At 40.8% G+C, this 26082-nt stretch overlaps 1 protein-coding gene across 8 annotated transcripts in view; it reads left to right on the forward strand.

Moving 5' to 3' along the window:
- The window catches only part of LOC134357220 (hyaluronan and proteoglycan link protein 1-like), a 135526-nt gene extending 126476 nt beyond the window's left edge, over positions 1-9050 (forward strand). For all 8 annotated transcript variants that reach the window (XM_063068514.1, XM_063068517.1, XM_063068518.1 and 5 more), the window contains one exon: positions 1501-9050. In XM_063068514.1, the coding sequence (XP_062924584.1) occupies positions 1501-1787 (287 nt within the window). In that variant the 3' untranslated portion in view covers positions 1788-9050. The remainder of the gene's footprint in view (positions 1-1500) is intronic.
- Positions 9051-26082: the final 17032 nt, after the last annotated feature.

Raw genomic sequence — 26082 nt, forward strand, 5'->3', positions numbered from 1 at the left:
AAAAGCTGCCAGCATTCTGCAAGATTTCCTTGTATTTCCTCATATCTAACTTAATGTCCTATCATTGCTGCTGCAAACCTAGAGAGCTAACAGGAAGGAAGAAATAGCAATGACACTTAATGCGGTGTGGAGATCCAGCTGCAGGAAAATGGCAAATAATATCTGAACATCCAAACTCAAGAGCCAGATGAAATGTAAACTCAAGAGATTCTGCAGATGCAGAAGCAAGAGGATTCGAGTACAGGAGCAGGGAGGTACTACTGCAGTTGTACAAGGCCTTGGTGAGACCACACCTGGAGTATTGTGTGCAGTTTTGGTCCCATAATCTCAGGAAAGACATTCTTGCCATAGAGAGAGTACAAAGAAGGTTCACCAAATTGATTCCTGGGATGGCAGGACTTTCATATGATGAAAGATTGGATCAGCTAGGCTAATACTCGTTGGAATTTAGAAGATTAAGGGGGGATCTTATTGAAACGTATAAAATCCTGAAGGGATTAGACAGTCTAGATGCAGGAAGATTGTTCCCGATGTTGGGGAAGTCCAGAACGAGGGGTCACAGTTTGAGGATAAAGGGGAAGCCTTTTAGGACCGAGATGAGGAAAAACTTCTTCACACAGAGAGTGGTGAATCTGTGGAATTCTCTGCCACAGGAAACAGTTGAGGCCAGTTCATTGGCTATATTTAAGAGGGAGTTAGATATGGCCCTTGTGGCTAAAGGGATCAGGGGGTATGGAGAGAATGCAGGTACAGGGTTCTGAGTTGGATGATCAGCTATGATCATACTGAATGGCGGTGCAGGCTCGAAGGGCCGAATGGCCTACTCCTGTACCTATTTTCTGTGTTTCTATGTTTCTATGCTGAAAATCAGAGCAACACACAAGGTGCACAAAGCACTCTGGTTAATGATTTTATGAACACTTGAAAGTAAATGTACTCTCAAAGTAATATACAACCCTGAGATTCATTTTCTGGTGGGTATACTCAAAAAAACCTGTGGAATAGTAACCATAACAGAATCAATGAAAGACTGCCCAACTAAGGCCTTCAACCAGTGTGCAGAAGACAACTTCTGCAATTACAAAAAGAAAGAAATAATAACGGTAAATAAATAAATAAACAATAAATATCGAGAATATGAGATGAAGAGCCCTTGAAAGTGAGTCCTTAGGTTCAAGGGCCTGATGATTGAGGGGTAGTAATTGTTCCTGAACCTGGTGGCATGAGCCCTAAGACTCCTGTACCTTCTTCCTGGTGCAGCAGTGAGAAGAGAGCATGTCCAAGGTGGTGGGGGTCCTTGATGATGGATGCTGCTTTCCTATGACAGTGTTTCATGTAGATATGCTCAGCGGTGGGGATGTCTTTACCTGTGATGAACTGGGCCATATCCTCTACTTTTCATAAGATTTTCCATTCAAGGGCATTGGTGTTTCCATTCCATATCTACCTCTTAAGTAATGAATTATTCTAACTAATTTATCAACTTTGTATTGCTCTTAGGTCGATTCTACTATCTGATTTACCGTCGAAAGCTCACCTACGGCGAAGCTGTGCAAGCCTGCATCAGGGATGGATCAAAGATCGCTAAAGTTGGCCAAATGTACGCTGCCTGGAAGTTGCTCGGTTACGACCGCTGTGATGCAGGTTGGCTGGCGGATGGCAGTGTCCGCTACCCGATCTCTAGACCCAGGCGTCGATGCAGTGAAACTGAGGCAGCAGTGCGTTTTGTTGGCTTCCCCGATAAAAAGCACCAGTTATATGGTGTCTACTGCTTCAGAAGCAACTGATACTTCATGTTAAAGCTTAGTCGGAGATGAGTATTATTTTACTTCTGCACATGTGAAAGATGTACTTTCAATAATATGAACTCATGTTACCAAAACTGTGATAAAAAAAGATTTTTTTCTTACTGTACAATGCCATTTTCATGCAAACTAAAACATTTTTTCTTTGTTGTAATGTATCATACAATCATTAAATATTAAAAATAATATAATTTTATAGGAAGTTGTACCAAGATTTAGCACCAATATGCTTTATGTTTAAGTAGCATTTAGCAAAAGCTACCCTAAACACTGTTCTGACTGTGCCTAAAGGATTGAATATTTGGGATTGAGTGGGCATGCCATAGCTGGACATTAAGTATTGTAATATCATTCAAAATGAGCATTTCTCAGGCAATATTTTAATGTTTTTGTGAAAATTTTCAGGATTCATCTTGCTTTGTATGCTCATTAAAATTTGGTGCATTTCTAGTGATTCAAGAACATGGACAGAGATGATGCAACACTATTTTCTCCACAAGAAACTAACAGCTTGTCCAAAATTTAACCCTTTGATCAGGCTGTCATTGATGTTGTGTGCTTTGACAAAACCATTGATAGCTAGAACTGTTTCATGTTGCAGTTAATGAATTTACTAGCAAAATTTTTATTGTTAAACTTTAATGCATGGTGCAAATTCCCCTGACGCCCCGGGCAAATTATCGCGCTGAATGATGAATTGTCGGAGAAACACAGCAGTTTTTTTGCTGCCTTCATATCATTCCACTGAAGGTCACCTGTGTTTCTTTAAACAGAGGACAAGCTGTCTTTGAAGAGGCATACTGTGTGGGTGTCAGTGAGTGTGTGACATCACGAAACAGTATTCGAGTACAGTTAACCATCCTTTCCAGGTCTGGCTATGCACATATTCTTCCAGCAAAGATAAACACATCAAATAAAGGACAAATTCTGTCAGTTTCAGTGTGTCAGTAGATTTTATATCAAACAAAAGAAAACCCTTTCCTTGAGGTGACAGACCTTTTTGTGAGGTTTGTTATCATTTATTGAGGAACTCCTGTAATAAAAATCATTGATAGAATGCTATCATTTTCTCGTTCTGTAGCTGAAGAAATTACATAGATCTTATTTTAAACAAATTTTCATATTCGTTCAATAATATATTTATAAAAGGTAGAATTGCTCTTAGTTATAGTTTCTTGCATTTAGGAATTAAAACTATTGTGAGATTATTTTTAAAAATTTAGTTCACTTCCAAACACCTGGTGGCTGTACTTGCTGGCAAAGCCATGGGTTCATTGTTAATTCCCACAAAGGTCAGTGATTACAAATGCATTGCAACCACAATTTCAGAGCAGGAAATAATGCATGCAAGTTGAAAAATTGTTTATAAACAAAATAAGCACATTATTTAGAGCTTAAAAATAAGGCACAAGACCATAAATCCTCTGTGTGGTGGACCAGAAGACACAGCCTCAGATTAGAGGGGCGTTCTTTTAGAATGGAGCTGACGAGGGATTTCTTTAGCCAGAGAGTGGTGAATTTATGGAATTCTTTGCCACAGGCAGCTGTGGAGGCCAAGTCTTTATGTATATTTTAGGCAGAGGTTGATAGATTCTTGATTAGTCAGGGCATGAAGGGATATGGGGAGAAGGCAGGAGACTGGGGCTGAGAGGGAAAATGGATCAGCCATTATGAAATGGTGGAGCAGACTCGAAGGGCCAAATGGCCTAATTCTGTTTCCATATCTCATGTGCTTATGATAAATCACATCAAACAAACCTTACAGTTATAGAAATTATAACTGGGTAGTTTTGAATATTTTCATACTTGGACATTGGTCTCGTGAGAACATTATATTTTAGATCTTCCCAAACATGGTGGGCAATGTTATCGCCTCACAACTTCAGAGTGGAGCAGTTAGCAGTGCCGGAGACCGGGGTTCAAACCTGACCTTAAGTACCAAGTGTCTCAGTTTGCTCTTCCTCCACTCACAGTGTGGATTTCCTCTGAGTGCTGTTGTTTTCTCCCATTTTCTGAAGACATGGGTCGGCAGAGTAATTGACCTCTGCAAATTGGAGAATGCATGTTATGGGATCAATGGAGGTTTAGTGTAAATAGATTGTTTAAAGTTCAAAATAAATTTGGCAAAGTACATTTATGTCATCATATACTACCCTGAAATTATTATTACTTGTGGGCATACAGTAAATAGAAAGAAATACAATGGAATCAATGAACAACTGCACATAACAAAGACAGGCTATCAATGTGAAAAAGACAAATTGTGCAAATACAAAAATATTATATTAATAAATGATTAAGTAATAATCATTGAGGATCAGTTGTAGAGACCTTAAAAGTGAATCTGTAGGCTGTGAAATCAGTTCAGTGTTGAGGTGAGTGAAGTATAATACTCTGGTTCAGGAGCCTGATGCTTAAAGGATAATAACTGTTGCTGAATGTGGTTGTGTGGGACCTAAGGCCCCTGTACCTCTTCCCTGGTGACAGCAGCTGATGGTCCATGCCAAGGGGCTTGTTTCCTTGACTCTATCTATTACTCTTTGTGCTGTTTTGCTGTGACGCCACATTCTTGATGTTAACTTCAGTAATAAAATACTGGACATGGCATCAGTTGAGGTTACATTCTGATGGAAAAGCAGTTTCTAGTAGGAATGAAATTCTTCATGGAGACCATGTGGTCTGCTTACCAGGAAATCTAGGTCGAGAGAGAGCAAGCAGCCATGAATGAAAATGAGAAGTTGGTGTGGTTAAGTATAATATTTCATAAGAACTTAATTGATTTCTTGAGGAAATAGAACAATTGCTGTCCTTCCAATTGACAGCCTTATTCAACGTCCAAACTCAAATCTAAAACTTTGACAAGGACTCACATAATTTGGTTCATAGAACATGGAATACATCGGCACAGTACAGGCCCGTCAGTCCTCAATGTTGAGCTGACCTTTTAACCTTCTCTAAGGTCAATCCACCCTTCCCTCCATTTTTCTATCCATGTGCCTATCTAAGAGTTTCTTAAATGTTTCTAATGTATCTAATGCTTCTGTATATGAAATATGATGAGCTCTTCTGTTTTCCTGTTTGTATCTGATTATTTTTTCTGTTTTTGGTTTTAACTTGTTTCATTTTTTAGGTTGAAAACATAGAACAGGCTGTTGAGCCCACAATTTTGTTCCAATATTATAACCTACTCTAAAATCTAACCCTTCCCTCCTAGGAAGCCCTCCATTTTCTTATCATCCATGTGCCTATCAAAGAATCTCTTATCCCTCTTATGTATCTGCCTTTACCACCATTCCTGGCAGGGTATGCCACACACTCACCACTATCAGCTCTGACATTCCCCCACCCCCATACTTCTCCCCCCCCAAACAGTTTAAAATTATGCCCCCTCATATTAGCCTTGGTCATTTCTGCCCTGGAAAAAGTCTCTGGCTGTCCATTCAATCAATGCCTATCATCTTGTACACCTGTATCATCTCACCTCTCTCCAAAGAGAAGAAGCCCTAACTCGCTCAACCTCTCCTCATAAAACATACTCTCTAATCTAGGCTGCATACTCGTTAATCTCGGCACCATCTCTAAAGTTTCTCCATGCCCTTCCTATGATGAGGTAACCAGAACTGAACACAATATTCCAAGTGTGGTCTAAGCAGGGTTTTATAGAGCTGCAACATTACCTCACAGCTCTTGGACTCAGTTCCCCAAATAATGAAGGCCAACACATCCTATGCCTTTCTTAACCACCCTATAAATGGACATGGCAACATTGAGGGATCTACAGACATGGACCCCTATCTCTCTTTTCTTCCACACTGCTAAGAATCCTGTGTTCTACCTTCCCCTTCTTCTTCTTTTGTGCCAATGGTGGCTCGCACCTATCAGAAAGGCGTGTTACTGCTGCCTGCTGTAATGGAGTATAGCAGGAGCCACAGTGGGAATCAGATCCTGCCTCCCACACTTGTTTTAACTAAAAAGCTCATCAAGGCCCTACACATTTAACTGTCCCTGTCTCAGGTGCCTGAATATCCTGCAACCTAGGTGTTCCAGATAAAAATTGCTTCAACCATTACAATGAATATCTGTGGCACACATGATCACATATTCCACCATCTAAAGAACCTTACAGAAATCACATCACTCATTCCCATGCTTACCAACAAGTGCCAAAGTGGAGTACAGACCCATGTGTTCAAACCTCAGTCTCACCAACCACACATCATCCCTCCTATTGCTTCGCAAAAGGCCCCTGCGCTGGACTGATGGAAACAAATTTTAATCCCACCTCCCTGCCCCTCTCCTAACTTGACCTTCAATTCAGCCTTCCAAAGTTAATTACATTCAAAGATTTTGTGGTGATTATATTCACAGCTGTCCTTGACATCACAAAGAGTTTATTAATTGGGGTTGATTCTCTCTGCTGGTAGAAACTAGACTGTTCTTTTGATTGTCAGACTTTTATTGCACAATATCATGAGGGCTGTTAATTTAGAAAGAATATGAGTTCTCTAACCCCTTTAGGAAATGCCATTTAGCTGGCTCTACCCCCAATGAGAAGAGTATGTGTCACTCACTCACCACCCTGTGGTACCTGAAAATTGCATCTGAGCCTCCCAATTAGCATAGGATTGAAATCTAACTGTGCTAATTAGACAGCTGCCTCATTCTGGGACAGGAGGAATGACCTTAAAGAAATGTGGCCCATTGAAAACTCAAGGAAGGTGTGATTCAGAAAGTCAGTAAGTGATAAATGTCCTTTCTGTTGAAAAAAATAGTTATGTTTATTACCAGATTTATAATCAGAGAAGTTATAGGGACAAAAAGCACCTGCTGTCTAATGTTGAAAATATAGGTAATACTAAAGTGCCATGTTTGTGGTGAATGAGAAATGAAGAATTGCCTCCTGTGGCTTTGCTTTGTCAAGGTTGTTGTAGAATTAATTCATTTATAATACATGGTTGTGCCTTGAGCTGCCAGAATCCTAAGCTTTAATATCAATTCCCTAAACCTTTCCACCCCTCTATATGACAATTTGCCTACCTCTTCAGATAAGCTTTTGATTACCTGCCCTAATGTTAGTATCACTTTTTTTTTAATAACACTCCTGTGAACTGCCTTCTATTATTAAAGGTGCTATATACATGAAAGTATATTTAAAAATGCATACTAAGTTTTGATATCTGGCTTTGGTAAGTGTTAAGTTTTTTTTTCCCAGAAAGGATAAGATTTGATCTAGGGACATTGTTTCTAGGATGTGGAAAGGCTTTTTAAGTTGGATGAAATTTGTCTTGGACAGGAGTCGGAATTGAGAATGCTTGTGTGTTTAAAATGGTGATTTCTAGCCTTTTTTATGCCATGGACCCTACCTTTACCTGAGGGGTCCATAGGCCTCAGGTTAGGAACTCTAGGTTAGGTTTAAAAGTTCATAACGGAGTGATTTTTGGTCTATCCTTTGTTATTTTAATCATGTGTATAGTGAGCTAATTTGCATGCTCTAAAGGTCCCGGAGCTTCAGTCTGCAATTCAATTATGTTCTTGATGCAGTTTCTATTTACGCTACTGTTTGTGATCAATATGCTTTCCTACTATGCCGTTGTTAGGCAGTGCATGTGTTTTTTTAGTTGCAAAATATCATATACTCTAAACTTCTTTCAGTGAGATGTTGAAAATGCTTTGCTTAAGGTCTGCCTGGGAAGTATTACGTGACTTTACAAAGATACATATCTGTTAATGCTAAGGTAAATTTGTTGAAGAACTCAGGATAGCTATCTGAAAACAAAACTGCAGGGCAGAAAAAAAAATGATGAGTTATATATTTGTGTTACAGCATTTCTAATATATCATATTTCTATAGCAACATAGAAAACACAATATAATTGCCTTTAAGTTAGTGAATAGAGCTGTTACCCACTTTATTAATCAAACAACCCAAGGTTTCTAACTAACCAATGACTCACTTCAGTTATCTAAAGAACAGAAAGCCATATGTATGAATCTGTTCAAAAAGATTTAAATTAACAGTTGCTTTGAGACTTGGACAGAGAAAGTTATAAATTATATTAAGGAATATAATGGGGTGTAAGCTACAAAGAATTGGGTTGAATTTATTATTTGTACAGCAGGTGATCATAGAAGCTCTGTGGTTTCAGTAAGTGCCGTAATTCCTTAGCTCTGTCAGTTTCTGTGAAGTATACATATTAGCTTTCTTAACCTGTTTGAGCATTGCATATGGATAAGTGAGAGCTTATTTTCCTAAGCAACGACTGGAACATATGCAATTAATTCTAATTTAGATTTGTTCTTTTAATGTCTTTGAAACCATATTAGTTATTTTGAGCTGGAGTAAAAGACCTAACAATGACACCGATGTTTCCGAATGATTCTTTAAGGATTCTTGTATCATTAATTGAATGAAATGTACAGAATGTGATTGAATGCATGTATTTAGCCATAGATACTAATCCCTGCAGGGATCTTCAGATCAATATAGAGTCAATGCTATCTTATATTCTTTGACAGTTAAGTATCTCACCTCAAACATATCACCCTTTGTCAAATATTAAGTTTTCAGTTGTACATTGAGCATGCAAATCATTCAAATACAGCTCACCATTAGCAAGCAATTTCTACGTTGATCCTTGTGAACCAATGACAAGGTGAAAGTTTATTGCTGAGTCTGTTTAAAATGGTGTCAAGGTTTGCTGCATAGGATGTGCCCACGGGGAAGGATGCTGGCTCTGTTATTTTCCTGCTCCAAGATACTGCAGCGTTTTGTCAATCTGTGTAATTTGTAATTTAACCCTCGGAGACCTGGGTACTTCACTGCAGCTTGTGAAAAACTACAGAAATCCAGTGTCATAGAGGGGAAGGGATTGTAAATTCATTTTTTTAAGAATATGTGCATCAAAAAATTGTTTTACTATCAGTAAATTTTGATTATGCTCATGGATGCAGTGAAGCTTTCAGGACTTGGTGGGCTTTGCGTGAATAGAATTTACAATGTGCTTCTATGTTTGAATGCCATCCTTGCGTCTATTTGCACTGTACTGCATTAGTACTATTAAAGTGTCCTCTAGGAAATTACTAAAGTACATTATCAAATGAAGCAATTGATTTAATATAATGTAAATTGTAGCATAACATGGAAAGTTCGGTAATAAACCAGAAAGTCAATATTTGAATGGACATATGTCAAGTAGAAAATTAACCCTTTTTTTGCATTTGTGACAGGAGCACTCCAATGCTAATAAAAATATGAAACTTATTCTTGAGTGTTCATTATTAACAGAGGACATGAGATTCTGCAGATGCCGCATTCCCAATGAAGAGACTCGGCCTGATACGTCACTTGTTTATTTCTCTCCACAGCTGCTAATTTGTTTCCCCCAGCATTTTGTGTATGGTGCTCTGGATCTTCCTCACCTGCAGAACACCTAGTGTCTAGATCACGTCAGGCAGAATCTATGGAGAAGAATAACCGATATAGAAAGTATAATATAACAGCACAGTACAGGCCCTTTGGCCCACTATGTTGTACTGACATTTATATCTGCTCCAGGATCAATCTAACTGTTCTTTCCCACATTGACCATTTTTCTTATGTCCACATGCCTATCCGAGAGTCTCTTAAATGTCCCTTATCTATCTGCCTCAACCACTACCCTTGACAGCGTGTTCCCCGTACCCCAGAAAATCTACATCTGATACGTCCCCCTATATTCTCCTTCTATCACCTTAAAATTATGCCCTTCATATCAGCCATTACTACCCTGGAGTAGAATGTCTCTGACTGTCCACTAAATCGATGCCTCTTATCATCTTGCACACCCCTGTCAAGTCACCTCTCATCCCCTTTCAATCCAAAGAGAAAAGCCCTGGATCACTCACTCAGACACGCTCTCTAAACCCGGCAGCATCCTGGTAAATCTCCTCAGCACCCTTGCTAAAGCTTTCATATCCTCCCTATAATAAGGCAACCGGAACTGAACACAATACCAGTTTCTCATTATCCAGTACAATGCAATACTCAATAGCACAGTATTGTGCTAATTTATCAGGTTAAATTGTTTCATTTTGTAAATGCAAACAACACATTTCCCTGTTTCTTTTGATGCACATCTGACAGATCAATCTGAATCTGTTTGCTTTCAAAGACATTCCTATTAAAAGATCCACAGTATCATACTTCAGCTTTATTGCCATGAAACCATACACATGATAGAGGTGTACAAGATAATAAGGGGAATAGATAGAGTGGATAGCCAGTGCCTCTTCCCCAGGGCACCACTGCTCAATACAAGAGGACATAGCTTTAAGGTAAGGAGTGGGAAGTTCAAGGGGGATATTAGAGGAAGGTTTTTTACTCAGAGAGTGGTTGGTGTGTGGAATGCACTGCCTGAGTCAGTGGTGGAGGCAGATACACTAGTGAAGTTTAAGAGACTACTAGACAGGAATTTAAGGTTGGGGCTTATATGGGAGGCAGGGTTTGAGGGTCGGCACAACATTGTGGGCTGAAGGGACTGTACTGTGCTGTACTATTCTATGTTCTATTACATAACTAAATGAAACATTGCTCTTCTGGGGCCAGGGTACAAAGCACAGTACGTATAGTCACTTGTAAAATGTGTAGCTCAGGAGGCTGATGGTTGGGCTGAGTTGTTCTCTGATCTTGGCAATCTATTTGCAAATGTTTCGTCACCATATGAGGAGATATCATCCGTGAAACACTTACAACTGAATTTCCAACATTGGAGAGCAACTCAGCCGAACCACACATAGCACACGTAGTACATATAATTATGATTCAGCAGGTACAGTCCCAAAATAACATCAGCACAAGTCTGCGTGACATGGCCTGAAAATTGACAGGTTGGCATAAAGTGTGAGGTGCACGTTTATACAAGACAGAATAATGTTATTTGCACCAGTATAATAAAACAAGTAGTAGTGTATAAAATCACAAACAAGAGAAAGTCTGCAGATGCTGGAAATCTGAGCAACACACGCAAAATGCTGGAGGAACTCAGCAAGCCAGGCAGCATCTTTGGGCGGGGGGAGGTACAATCGAAGTTCTGGGCCGAAACCCTTCAGAAGGACTGGAGAAAAAATGCTGAGGAGTAGATTTGAAAGGTGACGGGAGAGAGAAAGGCCACGCAATAGGTGAAACTTGGAGGGGGAGGGATGAAGCAAAGAGCTGGGGAGTTGATTGATGAAAGAGACAGAAGGCCAAAGAAGAAAGAAGAAGTGGGGAGGAGCACCAGAGGGAGGCGATGGGTGGGCAAGGAGATAACATGAGAGAGGAACAAGAGAATGGGAAACCGTGAAGGGGGTTGGAGTCATTACGGGTAGTTTGAGAAATCGATATTCATGCCATCAGGTTGGAGGCTACCCAAACGGAATATAAGGTGTTGTTCCTTTAATCTAAATGTGGCCTTATCCCGACAGTGGAGGAGGCCATGGATGGGCATATGGGAATGGCAGTGGAATTAAAATGGGTGGCCACAGGGAACTCCGACTTGTTCTGGCGGTCTTCCAATCTATGTTGGGTCTCGCCAATATACAAGAGGCCACACTGGGAGCACCAAACACAATAGTGTATAACTATTTGTGGGGTGTTCTGGTGTACTGCACTCAGCAGACATGTTAAGCATACATATAAGAACAAAGGTAGGTGGGTTGAGTGGAGGTGCTGTTGTTAATGGAAACAACATGACCTGGCAACACCAACAAAGCAGCCAATTGGAAGGGAAATTGTTAGCATATGCCTGTTGTAGCGTGGATGAAATCACCAGAGAGACAGTTACTGGTAGATAAAAAGCAGCTTTATATCACTGTGATGATTGTGCGCTCTAGTATCAGTTGTTTGGCAAGTATAAAGTATAAGCTTCTTTATTCGACACAACAAGGTACAGCAGGCATCTTACAGACGGAGACGCTTTCGGTAGAAAACTCTGCTAGCCCAAAGTGGGCTCTACTTATATGCTAAACACAAAGGGCAATGGCTATTTAAAAAGTTATAGACAATGCAAAGACAATGCTTCCTTTAGAAGCTACGTACAAAACATCACACCTTCTGACTTCATCCTTTCCTTCCAACGCCAACGTGTCTGGGTTGGTACTCACAGCCTTTAGGAGTGCAAGTCAAATCCACAATACATTTATTTGGTATTTTACGTGCTAACATAGAGGACAATTAATATTATAAAGTATAGATAATACTGTCTTAGAAACTACCTGTAAACTTCACACTCCACCCGCAGCATCTGGTTAGTATTCTGATATTCACAACTTTTAGGAAATGCATTGTTGTGAACTCAATCCACAGTACTTTGTCAAACAGAAGACTGGTGGCCAGAGTCATTTAAGTGTAAATGAATCATCTACCCAAAAACTCACTCTAACAGTCCCTCCTCTTGGCCCTCCTGGACAAAAAAAATTAAATTTGTACCAGGAAAGGCCAACCTAGGAGGATCTGTTCAAATAGGGCAACAAAAATGCCCTGTTTTGAAACTCCCCCCCCCCCCCATTTTATGTACCTCGATATCTATCCTAGCATTCCCTAATTGCTACCTACCAAATGTTAAGCAGAGGGGCTGTTCCAAGTCTTTGGGAATGCGACTCCTTTCGTGTGCCTGTCGGCTCTTTCCCTGCAGGCTGACTGCAGCTGAATCACATTCCTTTGTCTTCAGCCCTTTATCCTCTGGTCGCTGAAACCCTCCTTCCAGGAGCACGCACAGGCCTTCTCATCGACGTACAGGAAGGGGTTGGGGTGGCTTCTGCAAGGATCTCTCCCCAGTGACACCCCCTTCCGAACTGTCCGGTCAATCACTGGCACAACTGCTGGAAAAGGCCCAGCTCCTCAGACTCGGGGTGACTGCTTTCAGATGTCGTGTGCAGTCTGAGATGCCATCGAAGTGGTGGAACTTGCTGTCTCTGCTTTAACTCAAAAATCCCTCCCGGTCTATTTCCCAATGAATTTCTATACTATGCTATAAAATTAATCATTTATCTTCAGCAACCAACCTTCTTTACAGAGTATCACACTTTAGCAGGCTGTTCATGATTTTCCAACACGTTCTCAGTGTCTTCTGCCACATTCCCGGTATTTACAGCCTTTGCGTTTTCTCCGGGTATGTTTTCATCGGCTGTGGTCAGATCTGGCATGGCCGGCTGGTGTTCCCCTCTTAGGTTCTCCATAATTACATGGTTACTGGGTACACTTGGTTCCCCGCTCTGTCTGTAGGAGCAACAAGAGGGTGAGTCGTATACTTTAATCTGGGTCCAGTGTTTCCACTGGCTGCCTCGCTGAGTCTGTACACAGACACACGTATCATTGGCTAAGAGTACCATCTGTGGTCCTATCCACTTGGGGGCAAACCCGGCCTTTCTGGCAGCACCCTCACCATGACTTGGTCGCCGGGCTGTGAAAGGACTATCCCCTTTCCCTCTGGCTCTCTCTGATCAGTGATTCGCTGCTGTTGTTCTGCTCGGCCCTTCAACACTTTCAGTTGGTTACAAAGTCTTTCACATATTGGGTCATTCTATCCCTGTAAGCCCCAGGTTTTCCGCAACTCGTAATTACCCCATAAGGGAGTCACATAGCTCCGTCAATAACTCGTAGGGGCTGAGACCCAACGTGCGGTTCGCAGTTGCACACAATCTCATCAGGATTCCTGGTAATACATCAACCCATGTCTGTCTTGTCTCAGCTATAGCTTTGGCTAACGCATTCTCCCTGACAGCAAATGTTGTAACGTGGATGAAATCACTGGAGAGACAGTTACTCGTAGATACAAAGCAGCTTCTTTATTCAACACAACAAAGTACAGCAGGCATCATACAGACGGAGACGAAAGGTCTGCTAGCCCAATGTGGGCTCGATATTTATATGCTAAACACAAAGGGCAATTGCTATTTAAAAAGTTATAGACAATGCATAGACAATGCTTCCTTTCGAAGCTACATGCAAAACATCACACCTTCTTACTTCATCTTTTTCTTCCAATGCCAACGTGTCTGGGTTGGTACTCACAGCCTTTAGGAGTGCAAGTCAAATCCACAATACATTTATTTAGTATTTTACGTGCTAACATAGAGGACAATTAATATTATGAAGTATAGATAATACTGTCTTCGAAACTTCACACTTCCATCCGCAGCGTCTGGCTAGTATCCCAATATTCACAACTTTCAGGAAATGCATTGTTGTGAACTTAATCCACAGTACTTTGTCAAATAGGAGACTGGTGGCCAGAGTCATTTAAGTGTAAGTGAATCATCTACCCAAAAACTCACTCTAACAATGCCCATTTCTATTTCAGAGCGTGGACCCTTTCAATTTTGAAATCGATATCCTATGACAGGACATTAGTTGGTACCTTAGGATGGGAATAGTTGGCATCCACTGAGTTGCAGACTTGGATTTAATTAATGAGAGAGAAGAGAAGACCCTTTTCAGATTAAGTTTAGTGTGCTTCACAGTACCCGTTGAGGCCAGCGTGTTCATCTCTCCAGCTGTGATGTCCTCCCTGGCAGAATCTCCTCTCTGGCGAGTTTCACATAAACAGATGTTTGATGCTCTGTTATTCCCTTGTTGAAATTACATATGGTTGACACCTCATCACTGCTGCAATGGTTAATGGTTCCCTAATCTCAGTGGAGTGACACATCTATTCTACATTGACCAGTACAGCACTTACAAGTGTCCCTGTGAAGGATATTACATATGTAAAAAAAAATATATATATATATAATACTACCAGTGTTCCATGTATTTGGATGATACAGAATTGCAAAGCTAAGGATAAAACATATAATCTTTAATTTAGAACATAAAACACTATAGCGTCATATAGGCCCTTTGACCCATGACATTGTGCTAACCTCTTAACCTGCACTAAGATCAATCTAAACCTTCCCTCGTATATGGCCCTCCATGAGCCTATCTAAGAGTTTCTTACATGTCCCTAATGTATCTGCCTCTACCACCACCCCTGGCAATATATTCCATGCACTCACCTCTCTCTGTGTTTTTAAAACAATTAACCACCCCTAACCTCTCCTCCCACTGCCCCCATATTTTCCCCCCAACACTTTAAAATTATGCCCCCTCATTTTAGCCATTTCTTCCCTGGGGAAAAGAAAGCCTCAGACTGTCCACCCTGCCTCCACCCCTGGCAGCACTCTCTGTTTTTAAAAGAAATAGTGTAAAAGCAAAAATGTTGGATATAAAATCTATCATGCCAATTGCCACAGTAGCTCTTACAGATCAGGGTATCGGCGATCGGAGCTCAATCCTGGCGTCCTCTGTAAGGAGTTTGTACGTCCTCCCCGTAGAATGCATGGGTTTCCTCCGAATGCTCTCGTTTTCTCCCACAGCTGAAAGACATATTGGTTAGTAGGTTAATTGGTCATTGTAAATTGTCCTGTGATTAGATTAGTGTTAAATCAGTGGGTGGCTGGACAAAGCACCTTGGCCAGCACGGCCTATTCTGCACCGTATTTCAAACTAAATAAAGAAAATCTGTTATTTAAATTTCTGAAGATCCAAATGGAAAGAGTAACGGGGTTTTGAATTTTGAACTTTGGTTCTTGATTTAATCTGTCAAACGTGCCAGTCATTCGATTTAAGCTTGTTCTCCTCTGCTGCAGTGACCCATTGACGAAATGTCTTTTTTGTGGATTTGCATATTGCTTCTCATTAAACTGTGCTGTCAAAACAAATCCACTGAGCTGACAGATCCTGCAGGGTTCACACCACACAGTACGGGCATTCTTAATGAAGTCGCGGTCTTTAAAAGCCTGGTATCGGGGGGCCAGTTTTGCTTTGTTGTAGCTGGTTTGCAAGCTAATGATCCCAAAGGTAGAGTGATATTCAGGATTCAAGAGCGCGTAGTGTCATTTCCAGTACACAAGCGTAAGGGTAATTAAAATAATTGTTGCTCCAGATTCAATGCAGCATGAAAAAACACATAAGATAAAGAACATAATAATAAAAATCATAAATATAAATACATATCTTGCATACTTATATTGATTATATCCTACATGTATAATTGTCCATAAAGTGTCACTAGGCACCGGAGTACCTTTGAGCATAGTTCATGAAATATTTTTATATTCATAGTGAAGGTAAGCTGGTTCGAAGAACAGTAATGAACTCAGCTGAAATAGTGGTTATGCATCAATTACAGGAGAAATGAAAGCCGCAATTAATTATGCATTAATTAAAGACTCAGTGGCCTGGTGTTATGATGGATACGTATGAATGGTATGTGAGACAGTATTTTTTTTCATTGTTCCTTAGTACATATGACATATATAAACCAATTTACCAAAGAGCTGATTATTGACTACAGAAGGAGGGGACTGGATGACCATGTGTCAGTCATCATTAGGGGATCAGAGGCGGAGAGGGCCCACGAAGATAAATTTCTTGGCGTTATCATGTCTTGGGCTCAGCACACAAGTGCCATCACAAAGAAGGCATGAGAACAGCTCTACCTTCTCGGAAGTTTGAGTTGATTCGGCATGTCTAATGGAAACGTCTACAGAAAACGGTAGACCAAGTCTAGTCCATCACATGCAAAGCTCTCCCCACCACTGAGCCCATTTACAAAGGAGTACTGTCACAAGAAAGCAGTATCCGTCATCAAGGGTCCTCACCTTCCAGGTCGTGCTCTCTTCTCACTGCCGCCATTGGGCAGGAGGTACAGGAGCCGTAAATCCCACACCAGCAGGTTCCAGAGTAGTTTATTACCCTTCACCCATCAGGCTCCTGAACTGGTTTGGATAACTTCACTCACTTCAATATTGAAGTGATTCCACAACCTATGGACTCACGTTCAAGGACTCCACAACTCATGTCCTCGGTATTATTTATTATTATATTTTATTTGCACCATTTGTCTTTTGCACATTGGCCATTTGTCAGTCTTTGTTTATGTCTAGTTTTTCATTAATTCTTATGTCTGTCTTTACTTCCCGATAAATATCTGCAAGAAAATTAATCTCAAGTTAGTATATGGCGACATAGATATGCTTTAATAATAAATCTACTTTGACTTTTGCTTTTGAATTTAAATTTTCTTGAACTACTTGGCTCCTATTAAATAATAATGATTTACATTTGAAAGTGGTATCAATAGCACTAGAAAACGTTGCAGAGATTCAAAGAGCAATAAAAGAATTATGTTGGCTTTTTAGTGAGAAGACACACAGCTTCATTTTCTTTGATACCTAGATGGAAGATCAAAAGATTTAAAAGAAGGTAAGACCAACAGACACAGGAGCAGAATTAGGCCATTCGGCCCATTGATTCTCCTCTGCCATTCCATCATGGCTGATTTATTTTCCCTCTCAACCCCATGTCCTGCCTTCTCCCTGTAACCTTTGACTAATCAAGAGCCTATCAACCACCATCTTAAATATACTCAAAGACTTGGCTTGCGCAGTCGTCTGTGGCAATGAATTCCACACTCAGGCTGAAGAAATTCTTTCTTATCTCTGTTCTAAAGGGATGTCCCTCTATTCGGAGATTGTGCCTGCTGGTCATAGACTCTCCATCTTTCGGAAACCTGCTCTCCATGTCCGCTGTAAGAGCATGACAGAAAATACAGGCTGCTCGTCAAACGTGCAGAGTCCACCCATTATTATTGCTGTCAGGGTAAGACCATAATGCCATCAGACATACTGTAGGAGCAGAATTAGGCTATTTGGCCCATCAAGTCTACTCCACCATTCCATGGTGGCTGCTTTATTTTCTCTCTCAACCCCATTCTCCTGCCTTCTCCCATAACCTTTGACACCATTGCTGATCAAGAAACTGTCTATCTCCAGTTTAAATACAGCTAGTGACTTGGCCTCCTCAGCCATCTATGGCAATATCTTTCACAGATTCACCACCCTCTGGCTAAAGAAATTCCTCTTCATCTTTGTTCTGAAGGGACAACCCTCTCTTCTGACTAAAATTCAAGAAATGTCAAAAGTGCTTTGTGGAGTAGTGAGGTGTTGGAAGGTGAAGAGGAGGATGTAGGAGACCCCTAACTAAGGTCTTTAATCTATGGTTAGGGTACAGACTTTCTTGCCGATTGTACAAACGTGTCAAAATCTGGACTGAAAGTGCTGGAGACATGAAAACAAGTAGAAGTACAAATGTAGATGCAGGAATGCAAGGAAACTGGACTTTGGCAAGAACCAGATCTTTGCCACAATAAACGAATGTTTAAATGTTGGCTGCTGTTGTTGTTGCATGTGGTGTTCTGCCAAACATTGTGGACAAGCTATGCTGGTGCCAGGGTATGTGGCAACACTTGCAGGTTGGCCCAGTACATCCTTGGGTTGTGTTAGTTGTTAATGCAAACAATGTATCGTTTCCATGTAGGTGTGATTAACAAAGGAATCTGAAATGTATCAGATTTTGTCCATTTATGATCTTTACTGGCTAGTTAACTAACAAGGTGATTGAAGAAAATCATGGCTTTTTCAATACAAGTGAAGTACAAATTTGCATGAATATTTATTTTCATTTAATTGAGATATGGCGTGGAACTGGCCATTCAGGCCCTTTGATCCGCTCCACCCAGCAACTCCCAATTTAACCCTAACCCACAGGACAATTTACAATGACCCATTAACCTACCAACCAGTAGGTCTTTGGACTGTGGGAGGAAACTGGAGCTCCTGGAGGAAATCCATGCAGTCACGGTGAGAACGAATAAACTCCTAACAGACAAGGGGTGGGAATTGAACCCGGGTTGATGGTACCATTATGCTAGCCACTACACTACTGCATCGCCCCATGTATATTTAAATATATATCACAGTTATGAACACGGAACATAAAACAGTACAGGCTGTTTGGCCCAAGATGTTGTGTTGATTTTTTAAACTACTCCAAGATTTATTTAGTCTTATCCTCCCACATAGCCCTTATCAATAATGAACTAAGGACCCCCAAAAATATGGCAGCTATTCATAAGCAAATATATTAACTAGAATGTTTGTGGTCACTTTATTAAGTGTAATATAGAAATTATATAGAAGTAATTTGCATTTTTTCTTAAAGGAACACACATGCTTACACTAAACACAAGAAAATCTGCAAATGCAGGAAATCCAAAGCAGCACACAAAATGCTGGAAGAACTCAACAGGTCAGACAGCATCTATGGAAAAGAGTAAAAAGTCAATGTTTCAGGTCGAGACACTTCTTCAGAATTGAAAAGGAAGGGGGAGGATGCCAGAATAAAAAGGTGGTGGGGGGCGGTGGGGAAGGACTATAGCTAGAAGGTGATAGTTGAAGCCTGGTAAGTAGGAAAAATAAAGGGCTGGAGAGGAAGGAATCTGATAGGAGAATGGACCAGGGGAGGAAGGGAAGGAGGAGGGGTCCCAGGACGAGGTGATAGGTAGCTGAGGAGAAGTAAGAGGCCAGGATGGGAAATAGAAGAAGGTGGGGGGGGTGAATTTTTTTTATTATAAGTAGAAATCGATATTCATGCCATCAGGATAGAGGCAGCCCAAGCAGAGTATGAGGTGTTTTTCCTCCTCCCTGAGGTGGCCTCATCGTGATACAAGAGGAGGCTATGGACATGCGTGTCAGAATGGGAGTTAAAATGTTTGGGCACTGGGAAGTTCTGCTTTTGGCTGATGATCTACTTCTTACCCCTTTGATCTGTTTCTTTGCAACCCTACCCCAGCCCTCCTCTGTTCTTTGCACCACACCTTTGTGAAACTACCATTTAAGTAGATAATGTTTTCCAGCTCAATAATTCACAAGACAATTTAAAAAATGTATATATTATATTTATTTATTTTTCTATCATTGCTGTTAAATAGATCTTTGTGGCAAGGCTATGATTTTTCCCTTACTACAAATTTCATATCACTTCAGAGAAAATTAATACAAATAGAATTCTCCCTCATACAATTGGGAGGTAAAGATGTTCTTTAGCAAATCTCAATTATTTGAAGAGAATATAAATATTCTATTATCAATGATTATTACAGTGAAAACAATCGAACTACATGGAATATTCAGATTTCTCAACATCATTTTTAAGTTTTCTTTATCTCCAGTGGGAATGATTACATCTGGTGTGTACGAAATAAAATAAAGTTCTGATGAGATGTCTCAGTGCACATTGGACCTAGCCCTTTTGCAACGGTTGACTATTGGCATCTGGATCTTTCCAAGTGCATAAATGGGACAGTAAATAATATGCCACCAATATTTCATTAAAGACTTAAAATGTTATTCTATTAAAAGATTGGCAGTACTCCTTCTGAAATAGAAGAACTTGGGTCGAATTGGATCTGATCGCAATTTCTAAAATTTCCAGGAATATGGCTCCATTCATGAGCCAGGACCTGTTGCATATCTGATGTCTAGCACTGAGGGAAGGGATACAATCTTTTTTATGATGGACAAGAGTGCTCCCAATAGAATAGTCTACAGAGAATAGTGAGTACTGCCCATGTACCCCCTGCCCAATGGTAGAGTGCATGGCAAAGCCGTCCCCACTATTAAGCGCTCCCACAAGAAAGGAATATCTAACAAGGACTCCCACCATCCAGGCCATGCACTTTTCTCACTACTACCATTGGGCAGGAGGTACATGAGCCTTGGGTCCCACACCGCCAGATTCAGGAACAGTTATTACCCTACAACCATCATTCTCCTGATCTGGCATGGATAACTTCACTCACCTCAACTCTGAACTGATTCCACAACTTACAGACTCACTTTCAAGGACTCCACGAGTCATGTTCTCAGTAATATTTATTTATTTTTATTTGTATTATTTTTGCAAATTGGTTGTCAATCTTTTATGTACAGTTTTCATAAATTCCATTGTATTTCTTTATTTTCCTGTAAATGCCTTCAGGAAAATGATTCTCAAAGTTGTATGCAGTAAGATGACATATGCCTTGATAATAAATTTACTTTGAACTATGGATTGCATTTTAAGGTAACGTGTCAAACGCATGTTGAACTATATTGATGTGTGTATTTCTCCTTGGTGAGAAGGCGGGGGAGTGGGACTAAATGGGAGAATGGATCAGCTCATGATAAAATGGTGGAGCAGACTCGATGGGCTGAATGGCCGACTTCTGCTCCTTTGTCTTATGGTCTTCCCATTGTTCATGGATCTGGGAACCAAGGTTGAGGAGGACTAGGATAGAAAACAACTTCATGAAATACACCGATACATTTCTCCCTGTGGTGCTGCACCTAGTGTGATGTGTATGGCCTCCTGTTCTTGCCAGATTAATTACCTTTGCACTGGCACTGAAAACTTTAGAATCATTCAGATGAACTATCGAGCTGGCATCCTGAAGGCATCTGGTTGTTCAGGTTATCAAAGATGGCACGATGTTCTTTTCTGGACCCTTCACTGGGCAAAGGAGTGCATGGAACTCATTAGTAATTAAGTTCATTCATGCAAGCCATCCAGCTCAACCAGCACCACTTGCTTCTCTGAACTGAAGCCTTAAAGTGGCCATCTACTTGATAGAATAATACAAGAATAAAAATCAAACTCCCTTTTAATATGGCTGAATTTCTTACTTGGAGGAAAGCCCAGAAGATCTACAGGCAGGTGCTTACAGCTGGCCTCCCCACGCTCCCACTTGGAGACCTTGGCAGGCAATCCTGGCTGTGACTGAAACCTTCTCTGATTCAACATGTTCTGTCTGTGCCGAAACCCTGTAGCTGCCATCCACAGCTTTCTCCCTAAGCTTCCTGCTGAGATGGAGTATCAATCTTTGTTTTATGGGGTTAGATTGAGTGAGCTAAGGCTTTTCTCTTTGGAGTGAAGGAGGCTGAGAGATGACTTGAAAGAAGTGTACAAGATGTTGAGAGGCACAGATTGAGTGGACGGCTAGGAACTTTTTACCAGGACGGAATTGACTAATAGCAGGCGGCATAAATTTAAGATGACTGGAGGAACAAGAAGGGAGGATATCAGAGGTAACTTTTTTATACACAGTGGTAGGTGCACGCAATGTGCTATCAGGGTCGGTGGTAGAGGCAGATACATTGGGGATATTTAAGAGACTCTTAGATAAGCACACATGATAGAAAAATAGAGAGCTTTTGCAAGAGGGAAATATTAGATTGATCTTAGGGTGGGTTAAAAAGTCATCACTACATCATGGGCCAAAGGGTTTGTACTGTGCAGAGGTGTTCTATGTAAAAAGGTTAACACATATTTGTATGGCATATGGTTTATTGTTGGCACCTGTACTGAGGTACAGTGGAAAAACATGTCTTGCATACTATCCATTCCGATCCATTTATTACACACTGAATTGAGGTTGTGCAATGGGAAAACAGTAACAGAATGCAGAATGAAGTGTGACAACGTCAGAAAACAGTATTGCAGGTAGATACTAAAGTGCAAGATCAAAACAAGGTAGATTGTGAGGTCAAGAGTCCTTATTATTCTAGGGAATCATTCAGGTCTTATATCAATGGGATAGAAGCTGTCGTTTAGCCTGGTGGTAGTGCTTTTAGGTTTTGTATCTTCTGCCTGATGGGAAGGAGGAGAAGAGATAAAGTCGTGTGATGACCTATACATTGTCCAATTGTCGACTGCTCATTCATTTTTCACAGATGCTGCCTGACTTGCTGAGTTCCTCCAGCAGTTTGTGTGTGTGTGTGTGTTGCTCTTGTTTTCCAGCATATGCAGAATTTCACATGTTTTGAATGAGTCCTTGCTCTTTATAGTTTAATCGGAGTGACAGCAAATGGTTAACCTGTTTCAGATTATTGATGTTCATTTGGCTTTGAAGTAGGTGTTGAGGTGTTGTTCTCAGTGTATTGATGTAGAACGTTCTCATGTCTATTGACATTATCCAGCATAGTATCTGTTTTCCTTTCTTCCACTAGCATGTCTTCAAATTGTGTTCATTCGTAAGGCCAGTGATGTTGTGGGGATGGAACTGGACTCTCTGACTGTGGTGTCTGAAAAGAGGATGCTGTCCAAGTTGCATGCCATCTTGGGCAATGTCTCCCATCCACTACATAATGTACTGGGTGGACACAGGAGTACATTCAGCCAGAGACTCATTCCACCGAGATGCAGCACAGAGCGTCATAGGAAGTCATTCCTGCCTGTGGCCATCAAACTTTACGACTCCTCCCTTGGAGGGTCAGACACCCTGTGCCGATAGGCTGGTCCTGGACTTATTTCATAATTTACTGGCATAATTTACATATTACTATTTAACTATTTATGGTTCTACTACTATTTATTATTTATGGTACAACTGTAACAAAAAACAATTTCCCCCGGGATCAATAAAGTATGTCTATGACTATTCCATCTTTTACTCTGCCCTTTAATTTGTCTTTTCCAAGTATTGAATTTAATGTTCTTCATCTTTCACCAATCTTTAGTATTTAGTTTTAAAAAAAGAGTAAAGTTGATGGATAAGGCCCTGTCCATCACGGGTAAAGTCCTCCCCACCATTGAGTATGTCTACTCAAAATGGTGTCGCAAGAAAGAAGCCATCCACTATCAGGAGCACCCCACCACCTCTACCCAGGACATGCCCTCTTCTTGCTGCTGCCTTCAGGAAGAATTAGTGGCAGCATAGTAGCACAATGGTTAGCACAATGTTTTACAATACCAGCGACCCAGGTTTAATTCTCGCCGTGACTGTAAGGAGTTTATATGTTTTCCACCATGATTGTATAGGTTTCGTTCCACGTTCCGGTAGGGCCAGTAGGTTAATTGGTCATTGATTAGGTTAGGGTTAATGGGTGGCATGGCTCAAAGGGGCTGAAGGGCCTATTCCACGTCCTTCAATAAATAAATAAAGAAGGTACAGGAGCCTCAGGACTCACACCATCAGGTTCAGGAGCAGTTACTACCCTTGAACCATCAGGCTCTTGAACCAATGAAGATAACTTCACTCAGCTTCATGTGCCCCTTCATTGAAATTTTCCCAGAACCAATGGACTCACTTTCAAGGACGTCTCATTTCATATTCTTGATAGTTATTGCTTATTTGTTTATTATTATCACTTTTTTTTGTATTCACACAGTTTCTTGTCTTTTGCACATGGTTCAATGTCCAAGTTGGTGCAGTCGTTCATTGATTCTATTATGACATTATTCATTTATGGATTAATTGAGTATGCCTGCCGGAAAATGAATTTCAGAGTTGTATATGGTGATATATACAATATGTACTTTGATAATAAACTTTGACCTTTAACCTTTTAAGCATCACTCTTATATCATCTGCATTTTACTTCCTAATAAACATGCTGTTCGGTTTTCTACTGTGTTACTTTATTGGTACCCTGCTTTCAAGTTCTTCAGTTTGATCTTATTGGTTTTACGTGAAAAAACTGTAGAATTGTACATGGCAGCAGCAAACTTGAAAGAAATTTCTCTGCCACTAAAAGGAATTATCAGAATGGAGTGTATTACCACTGACCTATGTCTTAAGTTTGTTGCTTCATGACAGCAGTCCAGAGTAAAGATGAAAAATAACCTAGTTGCAATAAGAGCAAAATATTTTTACAAGAGCAAAGTAATGAACTAGTGTTTATGAACCATTCAGAAATCTGACGACAGAAGTGAAGAAGCTGTTCCTAGAGACGCTGGAGGCTATGCGGGAGACAGCAGAGGTGTGGTGGGGCAATGTGGAGTCCATGCTGGGTTAGGGGCTGTCTCTTTCCATCAGTGCTGCCCTCCAGTGTTCACTTGGAGGAAGACAGCCTGGACTGCAGCTGCACTGGCACATGATGGGAATTGTTGCGTGTTTGTTCTTGCAGAAACTTGGCTCCAGGACAACGGCCATGCACCATCAATCTACAGGCTACACCACTCAGGGACTTGCATTATACTTTTTTTGTGGGACTGTGTGTGCTTTTGTAACTATATGTGTCTTGTGCTGTGTGAGACACTGAGTTTTATACCTTGGCCCCAGAGAAGTGCTCTTTCGTTTGGCTGAATCACGGGTAGGGTTGAATGACAATTGAACTTGAACTTGTCTTCAGGGTCTTGTGCCTCCTTCCCGATGGTAGAAATGAGAAGAGAGCATATCATGTTTCATCAAACGTAATGAGCAATTCTTTTGTGAATTCACCACACAACAATAACACTGTCTGCGCTGTTCATTTTCTCTCATTGATAAAAGCTGTAGATATGGAACAGTTTATTAATTTCAGATATTGCATGTAGCATACAGTTCTTTGTTCTGGAAGATATAGTCATAAATTTACTACACTGTGTCCTCCCAGGAACTAATATGTGAAGATATGACATTTGATTGGGGTGGCCTGCAGATAATAGACGACACAGTGCAAGATTGAACTGAACTGAATATGCCTGGCTTCTTTCAATTTTGTGTTTGTTTTTCACTCTTTTTTGCCATTTGCCCAATTTGTTCTTTTTGCGCGTGATGCGGAGGGGGGACGGTGGTTGTGGGTTGATGATTTTCTTTGAATGTGTTCCATGGTTTCCTTTGTTTCATGGCTGTCTGCGGGAAGATGAGTCGTAGGGTTGTATACTGCATACTTATTTTGACAATAAATTTACTTTGAATCTTTGATCAATAGTTAGATCCGGTACTTTCCCAGCAATTCTTTCTAAACTGGACGATGTGTTCCATTGTTTGTTCACCAGCAGTGGGGACCAGTGACAATTTCCCAAATATGTGTATATTGGGCAGGACACAGATCAGCTCAAAGACCTGCATGTTCAAGGCGATCAACCAGTCTACACTTGTCCTATGATCCCATAATATAAATCTTTATAGAAACATAGAAAACTTACAGCACAATACAGGCCCTTCGGCCCACAAAGTTTTGCCAAACATGTCCCTACCCTAGAAATTACTAGGCTTTCATAGTCCTCTACTTTTCTAAGCTCCCAAAAGTCTCTTAAAAGACCTTTTCGTATCCGGGTCCACCACCGTTGCTGGCAGCCCATTCCATGCATTCACCACTCTCTGCGTTTATATTTAAAAAAAAACTTACCCCTGACATCTCCTCTGTACCTACTCCTCAACACCTTAAACCTGTGTCCTCTTATGGCAACCATTTCAGCCCTGGGAAAAAGTCTCTGACTATTCACACGATCAATGCCTTTCATCATCTTATACACCTTTATCAGGTCACCTCTCATCCTCCGTCACTCCAAGGAGAAAAGGCAGAGTTCACTCAACCTATTCTCATAAGGCATGCTCCCCAATCCAGGCAACATCCTTGTAAATCTCCTCTGCACCCTTTCTATGGCTTCCTCTTCCTTCCTGTAGTGAGGCGA

Source organism: Mobula hypostoma, chromosome 16 (assembly GCF_963921235.1).
Source record: "Mobula hypostoma chromosome 16, sMobHyp1.1, whole genome shotgun sequence".
Lineage (NCBI taxonomy): Eukaryota > Metazoa > Chordata > Chondrichthyes > Myliobatiformes > Myliobatidae > Mobula > Mobula hypostoma.